Source organism: Pituophis catenifer, unplaced genomic scaffold, assembly GCF_029215685.1.
Source record: "Pituophis catenifer annectens isolate HBS135680 unplaced genomic scaffold, rPitCat1.0.hap2 SCAF_2, whole genome shotgun sequence".
Classification (NCBI taxonomy): Eukaryota; Metazoa; Chordata; class Lepidosauria; order Squamata; family Colubridae; genus Pituophis; species Pituophis catenifer.
In genome coordinates this window covers 171,573,421-171,588,142 of record NW_027256882.1, presented here as the reverse complement: position 1 = coordinate 171,588,142, position 14,722 = coordinate 171,573,421, and the positions used below count along the sequence as shown (strand labels likewise).

Here is a 14,722-nt window from a genome sequence, read left to right as displayed (position 1 = left end):
TTTGTGAACAGCATAGTAGTAAGCAAAGCAGAGAGAGAGATAGTTTGTGAAACCTCCAATTATAGGATGGGTAGGAAAGGGGGCTACAGCAGCAGATTATTAGATAGGAAACTCTTAAGCCAGCAATCAGCATTTAAAAGCAATTCATAATGACATTATATGGTCAACAATTAGAGTTATCTAAAAGTTACACTTCTGTGTGCCCTTCTAGGACACTCTTAAGGTTTTTGGCAGGATTTAGTGAGCCTCTGGTGCTCACCACATACTTCAGACTAAGTCTCTTCAGCCCTAACAGAGATTATGGCAAGTTTATATGGGAGTCCAAACTATCTATTGGGCATCAGTGGCATATAGGCTTTATTATGAGAAATAGAAACTCAGGACTATTTTAGCTAAAGCAATTATTTTCCTTTGATTTTAACCCGGAGAAAAGGACATTCAATGAAAAACTAGCTCACCTTGAAAAATCCTGAATCTCTTGAAGATATCATCAACTGCATACAAATGATGATTTTTGAAAGATTTCTGGGTGGGGAATGAGGGAATAAGTTTCCTTTTTAAAATCTTCAAAACCTGCTTCAATAAAATGTGTATTGTGCATTATGCCTTTCCCTGTTTCATGCTTTATTTATTTTCTTTCATCCTTTGTGATTCCTGCATAATTGAACAGGCTACAATCATTCCTCTGGCAGAGCAGATCTATGCAACCACATACTGTATGTTAGAGGTTCAAAGCTTAACTTCACCAGACAGAGATCCTGATGCAGCTCTTCATACAATACCAGTAAACTTTCTTGAAATTGTTATTTATTTATTTGTATCCCACCCTTATTATTTTTACAAATAACTCAAGACAGCGCCCATATCCAACACATCTTCCTCCCATTTCCTCACAACAACCCTGTGAGGTAGGTAGGACTGAGACTGGCCCAAACCCACCCAGCTGACTTTCATGGCTATGGCACGACTTGAATTCACAGTCTTCTGCCTTCTAGCCTGGTGCCTTAATTGTGAGACTAAACTGGCTATTCATGAAAATGTCAGGCTCAAAATCAAGGATAACACATGGTAATTTTTGCCGGCAATTTCTTTATTGTTTCACACCTACAGACAAAATATTTCGTATTAAAAATGCTACTATCAACTTCTACAATGTAGTTTGAAAACTATTAAGTAAACTATTAAGGCTGTCTTCCCCACATTTTTCTCTCATACAGAATATTTGGACTGAATCACCTCTTATTCCTATGAAATACGGCCCCTCCCTCTTCGGAATCCACCTCCTCATTACCTTCCAGCACAGGTATTTTGGTTAAAAAATCAAGGATCAGCTTATTGATGGATGCCTTGTCTATGAGCATCTATTATCTGTGGGATAGCAAGTATTTTTTAAAAAGTATTACCATATATACTTGTAGAGAAGCCCATACATCAATAAGTTGAAACAATGGTGTATTTAGGGGTATATTTTGGCACCTAAAATTCTCAGCTTCTTTGTGAATATATTCCCCAACTTGATATTCTGCAAAAGCATTGTGAGTTCTAGATCTTGAAGTCCCAATACATTCCTCCTTAAAATTCAGTATTGCTTATGCCCTCATCGGTTTATTAGGAGTCGTAATGCTGGTTATTAAATTCCTTTTTAAAAGGTTAGTAGAGATTGTCAGCTGTAAAAACCTACATGGGACATGGTGAACATACGTGTACATTACATTAAAGTTTTTCTTTGAATCAGCTTCCAAAATGCCCCCTTGACATCCTTGTTTCTCAGGCTGTAGATCAGAGGATTGAGCATGGGAGTCAGAGCCCCGTATGTTAAGGATATGACCTTGTCTTTTTCAGAAACGGATTTCTCTTCGGGTCTCAAGTACATGATCATAATTGTTCCATAAAAGACACTGACCACAGCAAGGTGAGAACTACAGGTGGAGAAGGCTTTTCTGCGTCCCTGGGTAGAGCTGATATGTCGTATAGCCAGGCCTATGCGGATGTATGTCACAACTATGAAGCCAAAGGGAGGGAATACCAGAAAGAAGCTGGAGATATGCATAAAGAGCTCACTGACTCTGTTGGAACAAGCCAGTTTGAGTAAAGATTGCAGTTCACATGCAAAATGGTTGATGGTGTGATGGCCACAGAAGTCAGTGGGCTGCAAGGACACCATGACCAGTGTCATCATGAAGGAAAAGGCCACTGTCATGGCTACTAGATAAAAGCATAATTTCCAACTCATGATCTGCGTGTAGTATAACGGCTGGCATACAGCTGCCAAGCGATCATATGCCATGACTGCCAAAATGATGCACTCTGTTACAACCAGAAATACACCCATGTACATTTGGACCAAACATCTAGAGAAAGAAATTGTGGGCCTGTAGATGAAGCAGTTCACTAAAATCTCAGGAACTGCATTGTTGCTAAGAATAAAGTCTATTGTGGAAAGGACACAGATGAAGAAATACATGGGGGTATGAAGCTGGCGGTCAGCAATGATCAATATGATGATGACTCCATTGCCAAGAATGCTAATGAGATACATAATCAAGAGGAACCAAAAGAGAATAATCTGAGTTTTGGGATATTCTGATAATCCGATCAGGATGAATTTGGTCACCAGTGATTCATTTGAAGTTCCTATCATAATTCCTCTCATTTCCTCTCCTGCAGGAAAGAATGAATGGTTGATTACTGATTACATTCAAAAGAGATGCAATATCTTCACTTTAAATGTTTAGATTGCCAAAGCTGTATAGAAAAAATAAAAATGCAATAAAAACTGTTTGAAAACTACTTTGCACATCATGCTTAGACAGAATTTGTTTTAACCATGATTTATTGAATACAGTTGTTGGATTCTCACATGGGTAGATTCACACACTGCATTTAAGTACATGTTGTTTGCAAACTGCAGTGACCGCATAAAATGCTTAGCCAAAACTCAGTAAGCTACATTCTGTCTCATAGGTAGGTATTCAAATGCAACCCCAGATAAGAAATCTATTTCCAGAAGTAATGAAAGCAGTAAACTGGCAGCCGTAGCTTCAATCCCACCCATAATTTACCAGCAGATCAGTAGAAACTGAACAAAAATGTCCTGAGTTAACTCATTAGAAGCAATGAGGTAATGTTTAGATAATTCACAAAGCAAAGTAAAATCAATGCTGATCTCAAGAACACTATCCTTTCTTCGTTGGATCTGACAGAGCCAAAAAAAGGAGTGGCACTCGGGGTACATTGTAAGCAAATAGAGTTTGTTGTTACTAAACCTGAGGTATCTCTATTAAGATATCAACCTTAGCTTTGTTTTTCTTTGCTTTATTATGTTATAAACAGTGCACTGATATTTTAACGATAATACTTTGGAATTATTGTTAGTTAAAGGATGATCAGAATTTCACTTAATGGCACAATTCATTCTTTGGGGGGTTGGAAAGATTGTAGAAAATTATGTTACTATTCAGAATAGAAAATAGGCTGATGTTTTTATTAGAAAAAAATAACTATATTCTAAGTAGTCCATTCACAAACTATTCAGGACACTTTTTTTGTGCTGTACTAAAATCCAAAGGAGAGGTTATAAATCAAATTCTTGGTCTCCTCCCTGGGCTGTCATTTCCCATAAAAGATTAAGATTGAGAATGGAGGTTGGTTAGACAACTAAATCTCACAAAAATAAAAACATTCTTGCAATGAAAGGTAAAGAGAGTAGAGAGAGAAGAGATGCTTGCAACAAGTTCAGCCTTATCAGAAAAATAAGCATTGGAATTACCAGAAGACAACACAATTCATTTCAGTAGCAGTTCCATTCTCATTCCTTTTTTTTTTCCTCAGTCTTCTGTTTAATTAAAATCTACATCTAGACTTCCTTTTTCTGTCCCTTCTTATCTTTTTGAATTAGCCTTTGTTCAGATGGATAATTTAAAAGACATTCACCCTATTTCTTTCTCAGATCCTTCAGTGGCAAACATAAGAGATAGTCCTGCTATGTCTGTAGATGTATGCGCACACAAATACAGACCCACAAACCCCACCATCACATACAGATATGATGGAGTTTGACATATGTTCCTTGTGCTCACTTCATAGCAACTGCATATGTTTGCCAGCAAGCAAAGCTCCTTCTGAAGACATGGCTTCAAAGTCTCCTGTCTAGATCAAGGACTCCATGAATTCACAATTTATTTTACAAATACAAACAGAGAACAGAGAACAACTTACCCACTTAAATTATCTTCTGTATTTGTCTTTTTATCTCTGAACTTTTGCTTACCCAGTGTTCTTCCAGTGATAAATGGTCAAATATTTTTTTAATGTCTTCCAAAGCAATTGTGAAAAGCGAAGTGGGAAAAATGGTGCTGTTTGGTTTCAAAGAAACTGGGGATTTGATAAAGTTTAGATCCAGATTTGTGGTCTGAAGGTTTCTAGCATCATCCAGTCATACTATCTTTGCATCATGTATTTTTGCTAAGCATAGTGTTCCTCATTGTGGTTGCTTTTATTTCTAAGCCACAGCTCAAAAAGAAAAACAAGCACTTAAAGGGGAAAAATATTAGCAGAAGGATTGTGTCATAGATCTATTTTTTGCCTTGGCATTGAGAACAACATTGCCAGTTCCATGAGATAAAGTTTTTTTTTTTCATTCTTATCTTTTCCTCAGTGCCATTTATAAATGCCATTTCTGCTGGAAGAAGGTCGAGATAAAAAGGGCAGGTCTTTAATTGAATTTCAAGGGAATTTCCTGCCCATTAAGTTTAAAGTCGAAAAGATAAATTATTTCATTATTTAAATTCAACTGTGCCATTCTTTTCCAAAAAAGCAGCTTTACAGCAAAACCAATATTTTTTAGTTTCTCAGAGACTGACATCATTTATAGCATAAAATGGCTGTAAAAGGCAGTGCTCTGGTGTGCTTCACAACCAAATGAGAATCCAGTGGTGGGAGAATAGTTTAATGACCACATAGAAGGGGGCGGTCCCACGGGAAGCTGGCAGAACCAATGGGAGACACACCTTCGCTGTCATGGAATCCTTCATTTCAGACTCTTTCCCTTATTCACATCAATTTTCTCTTAATAGAGTCTGAAGCAGTGGTGGGTTGCTACTGGTTCACCCTGGATCAGGCAAACTGGTAGCAGTGGCAGGAGGCTCCAGTCACCTGCCCGGACGTCTCTGCGCATGCGCAGAAACGGCATGTGCACGCGCGCCCATGAGCGAACCAGTAGCGAATGAAATTGAAACCCACTACTGGTCTGAAGGTTGGATGGCATGAGGGGAAACATCACTTACAGAACCACTGCTTAAAGCTATTCTCAGGGTGCCTCAGCTGCAGATGGAAGCACAAGTAGTAGCAGCTTGTGGATATTTTCATTGGAAGTGGCTAATGGGCTATTTTCACTCAAGGCAATGAGTACTCTGGATTTGTCATAGGAGACATACAAATAATGTAAAATCTCTCAAAACAATACTACTGTATGTTAATGTTAAAATTAACTTTTTCTCTCAGTCTCATTTTTCCTCCTTTTCCTCCTATTCTCAGGCTTTCTTAAATGAGAATGATTATAGAGCTTCATTCTAATCTGGATTTCCAACTATTAGACAGAGAACCAAAACAGCTTGGAGACCATAATGGATGGCCTGTTTGTCATTTCTTTTTACTCTGAATTCCTCAGAGTAAACCAGAGGTGGGTTTCATCAGGTTCTGACCAGTTCTGGAGAACTGATAGCGGAAATTTTGAGTAGTTTGGAGAACCGGTAGTAAAAATTCTAACTGGCTCCACCCTCATCTATTCTCTGCCTCCCAAGTCCCAGCTGATCGGGAGGAAATGGGGATTTTGCAGTAACCTTCCCTTGGTATGGGGAGGAAATGGAGATTTTACAATATCCTTCTCTTGGAGTGGGGTGGGAATGGAGATTTTACAGTACCCTTCCCCTGCCATGCCCACCAAGTCATGCCCACCAAGTCATGCCATGTCCACAGAACCAGTAGTAAAATTTTTTGAAACCCACCACTGGAGTAAACCATCCCAGTCTAGCTGCTATGCCATGTTCCTCTCCCATTCCAGAAGAAAGTCATGCTGCCCTTCGGTGTCCTGACCACTCATTTGGACTGGGTGTATATTGTACTGCTGACCTACAGTTTTAACATGCAACATTCTGAAGTTGAGATTGGGGGTCCCTATTCTAAAATCCCAGCCCCTCCAAACAAAATCCATTATGTGAAAAGCTGCCTCAGAGTCTTCTGAACAGTTGTGTCCTATTTGAAATCCCAAATTTTGGAATTTGATTGCGAGCAATGTTCTGATCAATTTTAAAGGTAGCCACTACAGAGGCAGTGGAGTAGTGCAAAATTACACTGCTTTAGTTTGGCAATTCGGAGATAAATATATTTTGTTATTTTTTGAATCATTAAAATGAATCATGTTCTCCTGCCCTTCAAGTTCTACAATATCTTTCAGTTGCAGGGCAAGAGTAAAGAGCAAAGGTCTGGATGGGGAGGACTTGGCTTTGACTCAACCCTGGAAGACCACACGGACTCAGATGATATTCCATCCTTGACACTGGAGAGTGGGACACTTCCTTGGATTGAGCTGGCACATAATTGGGGGCTCCTTATGAACTCAAGACTGCTGCTTAAGGAGCAGCTAGCATCCATGGCTAGGATGGGGCTTTGCATTGATTCATCTAATGTACCAATTGCATCCCTTCCTGGACTGCAAGGTCTCTCTCATGATAACTCCTCCTTTGGATTGCTGCAATGCACCCTACATGGGGCTGCCCTTGAAGGGCATCAGAAACTTCAAGTAGTCAGAATTTTATTTATTTATTAAATTTATATACCACCTATCTTGCCTAGAGGCAACTCTAAGTGGAGTGGCCTACAATCATATAAATAAGATGAAACATTAAAACAGTAAATATTAACACTAAAATTGCTTAAAATTGACAAAAATGGAAAGAATCAAGATACACACAGGAAGGAGATTGGATCTTATTTTAGTCCATTAACCACCTATAAAATGATACCTCCATTGGGTTGGAAGGCGAAAAGGCGGGTACAATATTCCAGAGGATGGGAACCACAGCAGAAAAGACTATTATCCTGGACCCCATCAGCTGGAATTTATTAACTGATGGGCTCCATAGCATGGCCTTTCTGCCAACACAGTTGTAGTGGGCCAATCCCATTGTGCTGAGATGGTTCCTCAGGTAAATTAGTTCCATGCCATGAGGGGCTTTAAGGTGATAATTCAACACCTTGAATTGGACCTGGAAGCAAATGCAACTAGCGCAGTCTGCAGAGCAACATGGATCACCCTAGGGGACTCAAAAACTGTCTGCATGGCTGCCATCTACACCAGCTATAATTTGTAAATATTCTTCAAAGATCGCCCTATGTAGACTGTGTTGCAATAGGCCAAGCATGATATGACCAAGGCTTGATTGACTGAGTGTAGGGACTCCTGATCCAGGAAAGGACACAACTGGCACACAGCACATGGTTGCACAAAGGTTCTCCTAGCCATGACTGCTACCTGTTCTTTCAGCAGGAGTCACAAGTCCAGGAGCACTCCAAGTTGCATACTAGGTCTGTCTGGGGTAGTCTAACCCAACCCAGAACTAAAGATACTAAAGTCCTTAATCCCAAACCTCCATACACTCAAAGCCATTTGGTCTTACCAAGGTTCAGTCAAAGCCACTTGTCCCCCATCCAAGCTTTCACAGCCTCCAGGACCATGAGAGGATAGCAATAACCTCACTTAGGTCAGGGGTCAAACTCAAGGCCTGCGGGGTGCTTAGATCTGGCCCGCAGGGCCATCCTGGAAACAGCCCACGGTGCCTCTGCCAGTGAAAACCAAGCTCAGAAGGGCCCTCCCGAGCTCTGTTTTCGTTGGCAGAGGGTTGCAGGAGGCCGTTGCAGCCAAAAACAGAGCTTGGGAGCCTGTTTTCTCTGGCAGAGTGCTCAGGCCACCACAGGCATCCCCGAGCTGGTCACGCCCACCCTAGCCACGCCCACCCACCCGAGATGAAACACAACCCTGATGCGGCCCTCAATAAAATTGAGTTTGACACCCCTGACTTAGGTCATCAGATATGGCAATGTAAACTACAGTATACTGTATAAGAATGATGTAGTATGCACAGTGATGGATGTCTGTAGGTTTATCCACATAACACCTCTGTTGCACAAGCTGCACTTGCTTCCTGTTTTTTTTTTTCCAGATCATCACCTTTAAAGCCTAATATGGCTCAGGGCCAGGTTATCTGAAGGACCATCTTTCACTAAGGACATTTATCCGTCTCTCCTATAAGGTTAGATAGAGTGTGCACATTCCTAGTCCTTAAGCATTACCACCTTATAGGATCTAGAAAGTGTTTTTCCATGGCAGGCCCTGCTGTACAGTTTGGTAGGCCTCTACCCTCTAACTTTCAAAAAGACTTAAACTTAGAATAACTTTGTTGTTACTTTGAATGTACATTAATTGGCATAAATGATTATTAAAATGAAATTTTGTTGCATATAGCTCTCAAAGGGTCTCCACCTCCAATATATACTGTATAAACATAACAAAATAAGTAAACAAACAAACAAACAAACAAACCTATGCTTATACCCACATATATTATATGACCTGGAGAAACAACACAGTCTAGTTCGAATGTATACATGTACCTGGCGAGAAAAACAAATCTTGCGAGTTTGCTAGATGGATGGCATAAGGAACAAAGCTGTTACAGAATCTGGTAGTCCTGCTAGAAATACTTCAAAACCTCCTTCCAGAGGGGAACAACAGAAACACATTGTGAAGTGGGTGTGTGTGGGTCTCTAACAATGCTTCGAGCTCTGAGCACATAGCGCTTATAAGCAGTATCCTAAATAACAGGAAGTGAGCTTCCTATAATCTTCTCGGCTGTCCTCACCACTCTCTCTATGGACTTTCTATTTGAATCACTGCTGACATCAAACTAAACAATGATAAAATTTGTTAAAACGCTCTCAACCATGCCTCTGCAAAAGGCCTCATGGAAGGGAAAGTTTTCCCCAGAAATGTTTGGATAGGATGAGGAGACTGCATGTTGGAAGCTTGATTAGGTACCAGGTTTTTTAGCGTTTAAGGTTTAAATAGTTATCAGGTACAAAAACAAATTTTTACAACTGTTTCTCCATTAATCCCCCTCCCCCCAAAACCCCTCTGGTTTCGTTTTTTTAATTAATTCTAAATATCCTCTGAATTGTTATATATATTTGAATCCAGAAATTTTTAGCTTTTTTACCTATCCACCTAACATGATAAAATGTTTCTTCTTATTCACATTTCTAACATAAATTTGATCTGCCTTTATGTATTCTAGACAATTATCTTGCGATATATATATGGTATATCATTGTATTAAAGTTCTTTTAAAGATTGTAACAATGCAAATTTCAGTCCTTTTAGCCATCTGTATAACCAAAATTTAGCCCATTTTATCATACATTTTTTCACTTGTTCTTCTCTTTCAAATTTTAATAATAGTTCATACATACATACAAATACATGATCATCCTTTCTACAGAATTCCACTTCAAACTCAGTCTTAGAACGTTCAAAACCATAATTATTTGGTTATTTTAAATCTTTGTAGTAATTGTAAATAAAATAAACATTGACGACTATATCCCACTATTACAAGTTCTTCTTTTGATTTTATTTTTACATTCCCCTTGACAAAATTCTAATATTTCACAATAAGTCAGCCATTTGTGTTTGCTTATTATTTCTTATTTTTAAAATGCTTCTTGTACTGAGACCCACACAGATGTTTTTGGGCACAACCTGGATTTCTATGTATTTCATTTTCTCAATATAACAGAATAATTTTTAAAATCCACATTAACTTTGACTTTATTGTATCACAAATCTCCATGCCACTCATATCTCAGATCATATCCCTCTTACTCTACAAACATCCTATTTCTCAGCAACATTTCTCCTCCAAACCAAACAATGAGCTGCAAAATACAGCAACAAATCAGCTAAACCCAATCCTCCTTTTTTCTTTGCATTTTGTAGCACCTCATATTTAACTAGCGGGTTTTTTCCCCACCACACCAATTTAGATATGTAATTCCATCACTGTTTAAATGGTGCACCAGATGTCAAAATAGGTATTGCCTGAACTTTATTAGATTTACAATGCTATAATCAAGGAATCACCAAGAAAAAAACTCGAATCCCTACCAAAACTGGTAGAGAATCTACTATATATAAATAGGCAGAAGACCCCATTCTCAACTATGAAAATGGGATATGTTCCTGATTGAGAGGGGAGATTTACTGTTTTCACCCAGATATGAGTGCTGTGTAGGTTATTGTTCCATGGCTGAAACACCATGCAGTGATAATGGGGAAAAGCTAATTTTTAGTACCTATAATAAATAGTTATGAATAACTGCCAGCTGCAGGTGCCTCTGGGTAATAGACAGAGATGAACACTGATTTAATTTGATATCTTTTTTCCAAACAGTTTCCAAAAAGCTCCTTTCACATCCCTGTTTCTTAGGCTGTAAATTACAGGATTCAGCATAGGGGTCAGAGCTCCATAGACTATAGATAGGATCTTTCCCTTGTCAGAAACGGACTCTCTTTCCGGCACCATGTACATTATGATGATTGTCCCGTAAAAGACGCTGACAACAGCAAGGTGTGAGCTGCAAGTGGAAAGGGCCTTTTTGTAACCCTGATTTGAGCAAATGTGCATTACAGCCCGGCCTATGCGACCATATGTCACAACTATGAAGCCAAAGGGAGGGATTAAGAGAAAGAGGCTGGAAACATTCATCAAGACCTCACTGATATGTGAGTTGGAACAACCCAGTTTGACAAAAGATTGTAGCTCACAGACAAAATGGTTGATAATGCGATGGCCACAGAAGTCAGTGGGCTGCAAAAGCCCATTGATCAAGGTAAACGTGAAAGCAAGGGTCACTGATGTAGCTACCAGCAAATTGCATAAACTCCAACTCATGACCTGCATGTAGTGTAAGGGTTGGCATATAGCTGCAAAGCGATCATAAGCCATGACTGCAAGGAGAACACACTCTGTTGAAACAAGCAGCAGACCCAGGTACATTTGAGACAAACATCTGGAGAACGAAATAGTGGGCCTGTAAATGAAGCAGTTGATGAGAACTTCGGGAACTACATTGTTGATGAGTATGAAGTCTATCAAGGAGAGGACACAAATAAAAAAATACATAGGGGTATGAAGTTGGGGGTCCACAATAATTAATGTGATGATGAGGCCATTGCCAAGAAGACTAACAAGATACACCATCAACAGGAGCCAAAAGAAGATAACCTGGGCTCTGGGTTGGTCAGATAATCCAATTAAGATGAATACTATTGCCACTGTTTCATTTGTTGATCCCATAGTAGCTTTAGATATTTTCTGTCTCCTGTGGGGTGGAAAATGAATACTTTTTACAGGTAATGGTAGAAGAAATTAAGATAATTGATAATCTCGAAAAGTGGTGGGCATTTTCTTTATCTTTTTCTTTTTATTCAGTGATTGCAAATAAATATGGCCATAGGTTGCCATCAAACTCCCCATTATTCACAGTGCATGTTATATATAAACTGTTATTAGTTCATTGATACAATACTCCAACAAAAAAAAAAAAAATCTAGACCACAAGGAAGATATCTAATATATGTATTTATAGTACTTATTAGATAACGCTATGCATATTTGTGGATGGGGATGTCTCTTTGTTAAAGAAAATAGCGAGTGCAATGGATGCATATAATACAATACATGTTGAATTTAGAGTTTACTTTAGATCTGGGTAAAATACTCTAAGTTACTCAGTGAAACTGTAGATCTATTGATCAATACAAGTAAGTAAAACTCTAATCCAGGTCAATATCCCAGTCTGATCAACTCTTGGGTCTTAGTTAAATATGTTTCCTAATTAGAACAATCCTGAAGAATAGTAAGAGAGTAGTATATTCTGAAAATATAGCTCAGGCTCAGGCTGGGTTGGACTGAGAATATAAGATAAGCAGATCCTGATAGTACTTGGATAGGAGACATCTGAAAAATCACTGAGCTTGCGATAAAAAACAAACCAGAGAAAACTGGTGACAAATATTCATGGACGCATGATACCATCATGAGTCGGGCGTCACCCACTTATAATTATTGCCTTAAACTTCATAGACCCATGAAATTGGATACTGCCTTAAGAGAGGTCATCTATGGTATACATTTACCATACATTTCAAGAGAACACTGGTTTAATCATTTTAAAGGTTTTGAAGTGATAAATGTGTGATAATGTGAGAGTGATAAATAAATCACAATTCCTATGAGTTGAATTGAAGTTAAAAATCATTCTGTCATGGAGTTCAGGGGATGCAAACATGGGTGGTTCTCCCTGGCCTGTAGAACGTTGGAAGGACAAATGCTATGGAATCACCTCAATATTCATTCTTCCGTGAAAAAAAATCTACTCAGGAGTCAGACAGAGGGATGCTCTCCCTCAGCAAAGTCTACAAAGTGGAGTGAAAAGTGATTTGAAGCATCCTTCATTAGCTTTGCCACAAATGTCATAGATCTTATAACCTCTTCCCAAATCTGAAGAGTTCAGCAGAGAAGACCTGTGCTTGGTCCACTCAATCTGAATCTTAGGTGGTGCAAAAAACGTGATGAGAAATTCATGAACTGAGTTAATACATTAAGGACAGGATTGTATTTCTTTGCAATATACGGTTTGCCTCCTTTTCCTAAGCTTATCTGCTGTCTTCAGGCCATGGTGCAGGATGTCACCTTTCCAGGGTTGGAAAAGAATCTGTTGTGTTGCATTCTGGTTATTTGTTTGTAAAGAAGTTGGGTGGCCTTGTCCTTGTCTTCTGTTAAGTTACTGGCTGTCCCCAACTCCAAGTTTAAGGTTATAAGTGGTTACTTCTTAGGAAACATTTGCCAAAGGGTATAAACAGAAAGTTTATAAATAAATGATATTCAAAACTTAATAAAATGCAAGCCAAAGTGGCAATTATGCTGTAATTATAAAAATTCACTTATTTAAAAAGAATCTCTTATTCAACAATATGGGGCTTATAGGTTTGTAGTTGTAGGCTTTCACATTTCTGTTGCAAATGTAGAATCATTTACCTAATATTAGTTTCAGCAAAGGTGCCCTGAAATGAGATTCAGTTCTTCTATAATATGTGCAATTTAATCCAAAACACTTTTGAAGAAGTAGAAGATTAGGACTGATACACAAATATGTTTGCTGAGCAGCAATATCAGTTTTAAAGGAAAAACACTACTTAAAAGGAAAAAAAATGGATATTGATGTTCACTATAGCAGATATTTTGAAAATAGATTTATGGGGGGAAAAATACTTACATGATCCATTCTTCGTTCCTGCCACAACAAAAGCTCTCTGCATTTCTAGAAAAAGGAGATGATGATTTTGATCCCAGCTATTCCTTAGTGAGTCACAAGCACTCTTACTGCTGATAGTCCACCTGGAGTAAGAAGGGTTGGCCCAGAAGTGATTTATGATCTGGACTCTAATTGAACTCCATAAAGAATTTCTTTACTCTCCAGGATTATTTGCTGTTATACACTTTCCTGAGCTTTAGGACCTGTGTAAAACTGCCCCTATTTATCTTGTATCTACAGGTAGCAATGTGATAGACATAAGACACAGAATCAAAGTTTGACATGAATAAACCTTTATGTCTCTTCCTTCTTTGGAGAGGTCCATTGACATTTATTTATTTATTATTAGAATGTTCAATACAATAAAAGTTTAAAGAACCAAACGGAGGAGGAGGACATGTAAAATTATGATTTCTGCCTTTCTTTCTATATGAAATTACCATCTTACTTAGTAATTCCCTTCCCTTTTACTCCTTTGTAGTTCTTAAATCCATAAATCATAATTCAGGCTTTGCTGAAAAAAGCACATATTGGTTTTCTAGTCCTTCAAAAAAAAGAATTTCTCTTTTTTCCTTGACCAAACTGTTAGCTCTGCCACTTCCGCAAGCCCCATCAATTTTATAACCCATAAGCATTTCATTATGCTTTCATCCTTGTGCATAATTAATCTTGTAGCTTTGTATGGATTTGTGGCCAAAATGCTGTTGCTTTTTCACAGACCCACCTTACATAATATGGTAAAAGTTCCTTTTCACACTTCCAACATTTTGATATGTGATTAATATTCCTTATACATTTTTAATAGTACAAGGTCCATTGAACTGAGGGTTTTACTTTATTTCCCTGCCCAGAAGGATAAACTGTTCTTAAATGTACCTGGGCTCATATTTGAAATATACTCAATGATTTAACATTCATTTAAACATGATTTTTGCAAGTTAATTCATCATTGGGAAAATGCCTTGTTTATAAGTGAGTAAACCATTTATATCAGTACACATTTTTCTCTTATCTTTGTCTATCAAAAGAAATGAAATGGGTCCAGGTTATCTGAGGAAGAATCTCCTTCCAAAGGGATCGCCCCGCACCAGTTACAGTGGCAGAAGGGGGATGCAGTGGATCCTATCGGCCAAAGAATTTCAGCAGGGTCCAGGAGAAAAGCCTTTTCTACCATGGCTCCCACCCTCTGGAATTACATGCCCCCATCCTCTTAGCCCTCTGTAAAGGCTTAAAACCTGAGGCCCAGATAGGAACATGTCATCCTGGAGGTGGTTACTGGATTAAACCTCTA

At 38.5% G+C, this 14,722-nt stretch overlaps 2 protein-coding genes across 2 annotated transcripts; both read right to left on the bottom strand.

Annotated features, from left to right (window-relative positions):
* Positions 1 to 827: 827 nt before the first annotated feature.
* LOC139310816 (olfactory receptor 13H1-like) lies at positions 828 to 4,474 on the bottom strand. The gene is made up of 2 exons (XM_070935047.1): positions 4,219 to 4,474; positions 828 to 2,661 (listed from the first exon to the last, which is right to left on the bottom strand). Exon 2 carries the CDS (start codon positions 2,651 to 2,653, stop codon positions 1,709 to 1,711), a length of 945 nt encoding a protein of 314 aa, XP_070791148.1. The 5' UTR covers positions 2,654 to 2,661; positions 4,219 to 4,474; the 3' UTR covers positions 828 to 1,708.
* A 6,004-nt stretch (positions 4,475 to 10,478) lies between these two features.
* On the bottom strand, positions 10,479 to 11,411 carry LOC139310280 (olfactory receptor 13H1-like). The gene has a single exon (XM_070934442.1). It carries the CDS (start codon positions 11,409 to 11,411, stop codon positions 10,479 to 10,481), a length of 933 nt encoding a protein of 310 aa, XP_070790543.1.
* Between the last annotated feature and the right edge of the window lie 3,311 nt (positions 11,412 to 14,722).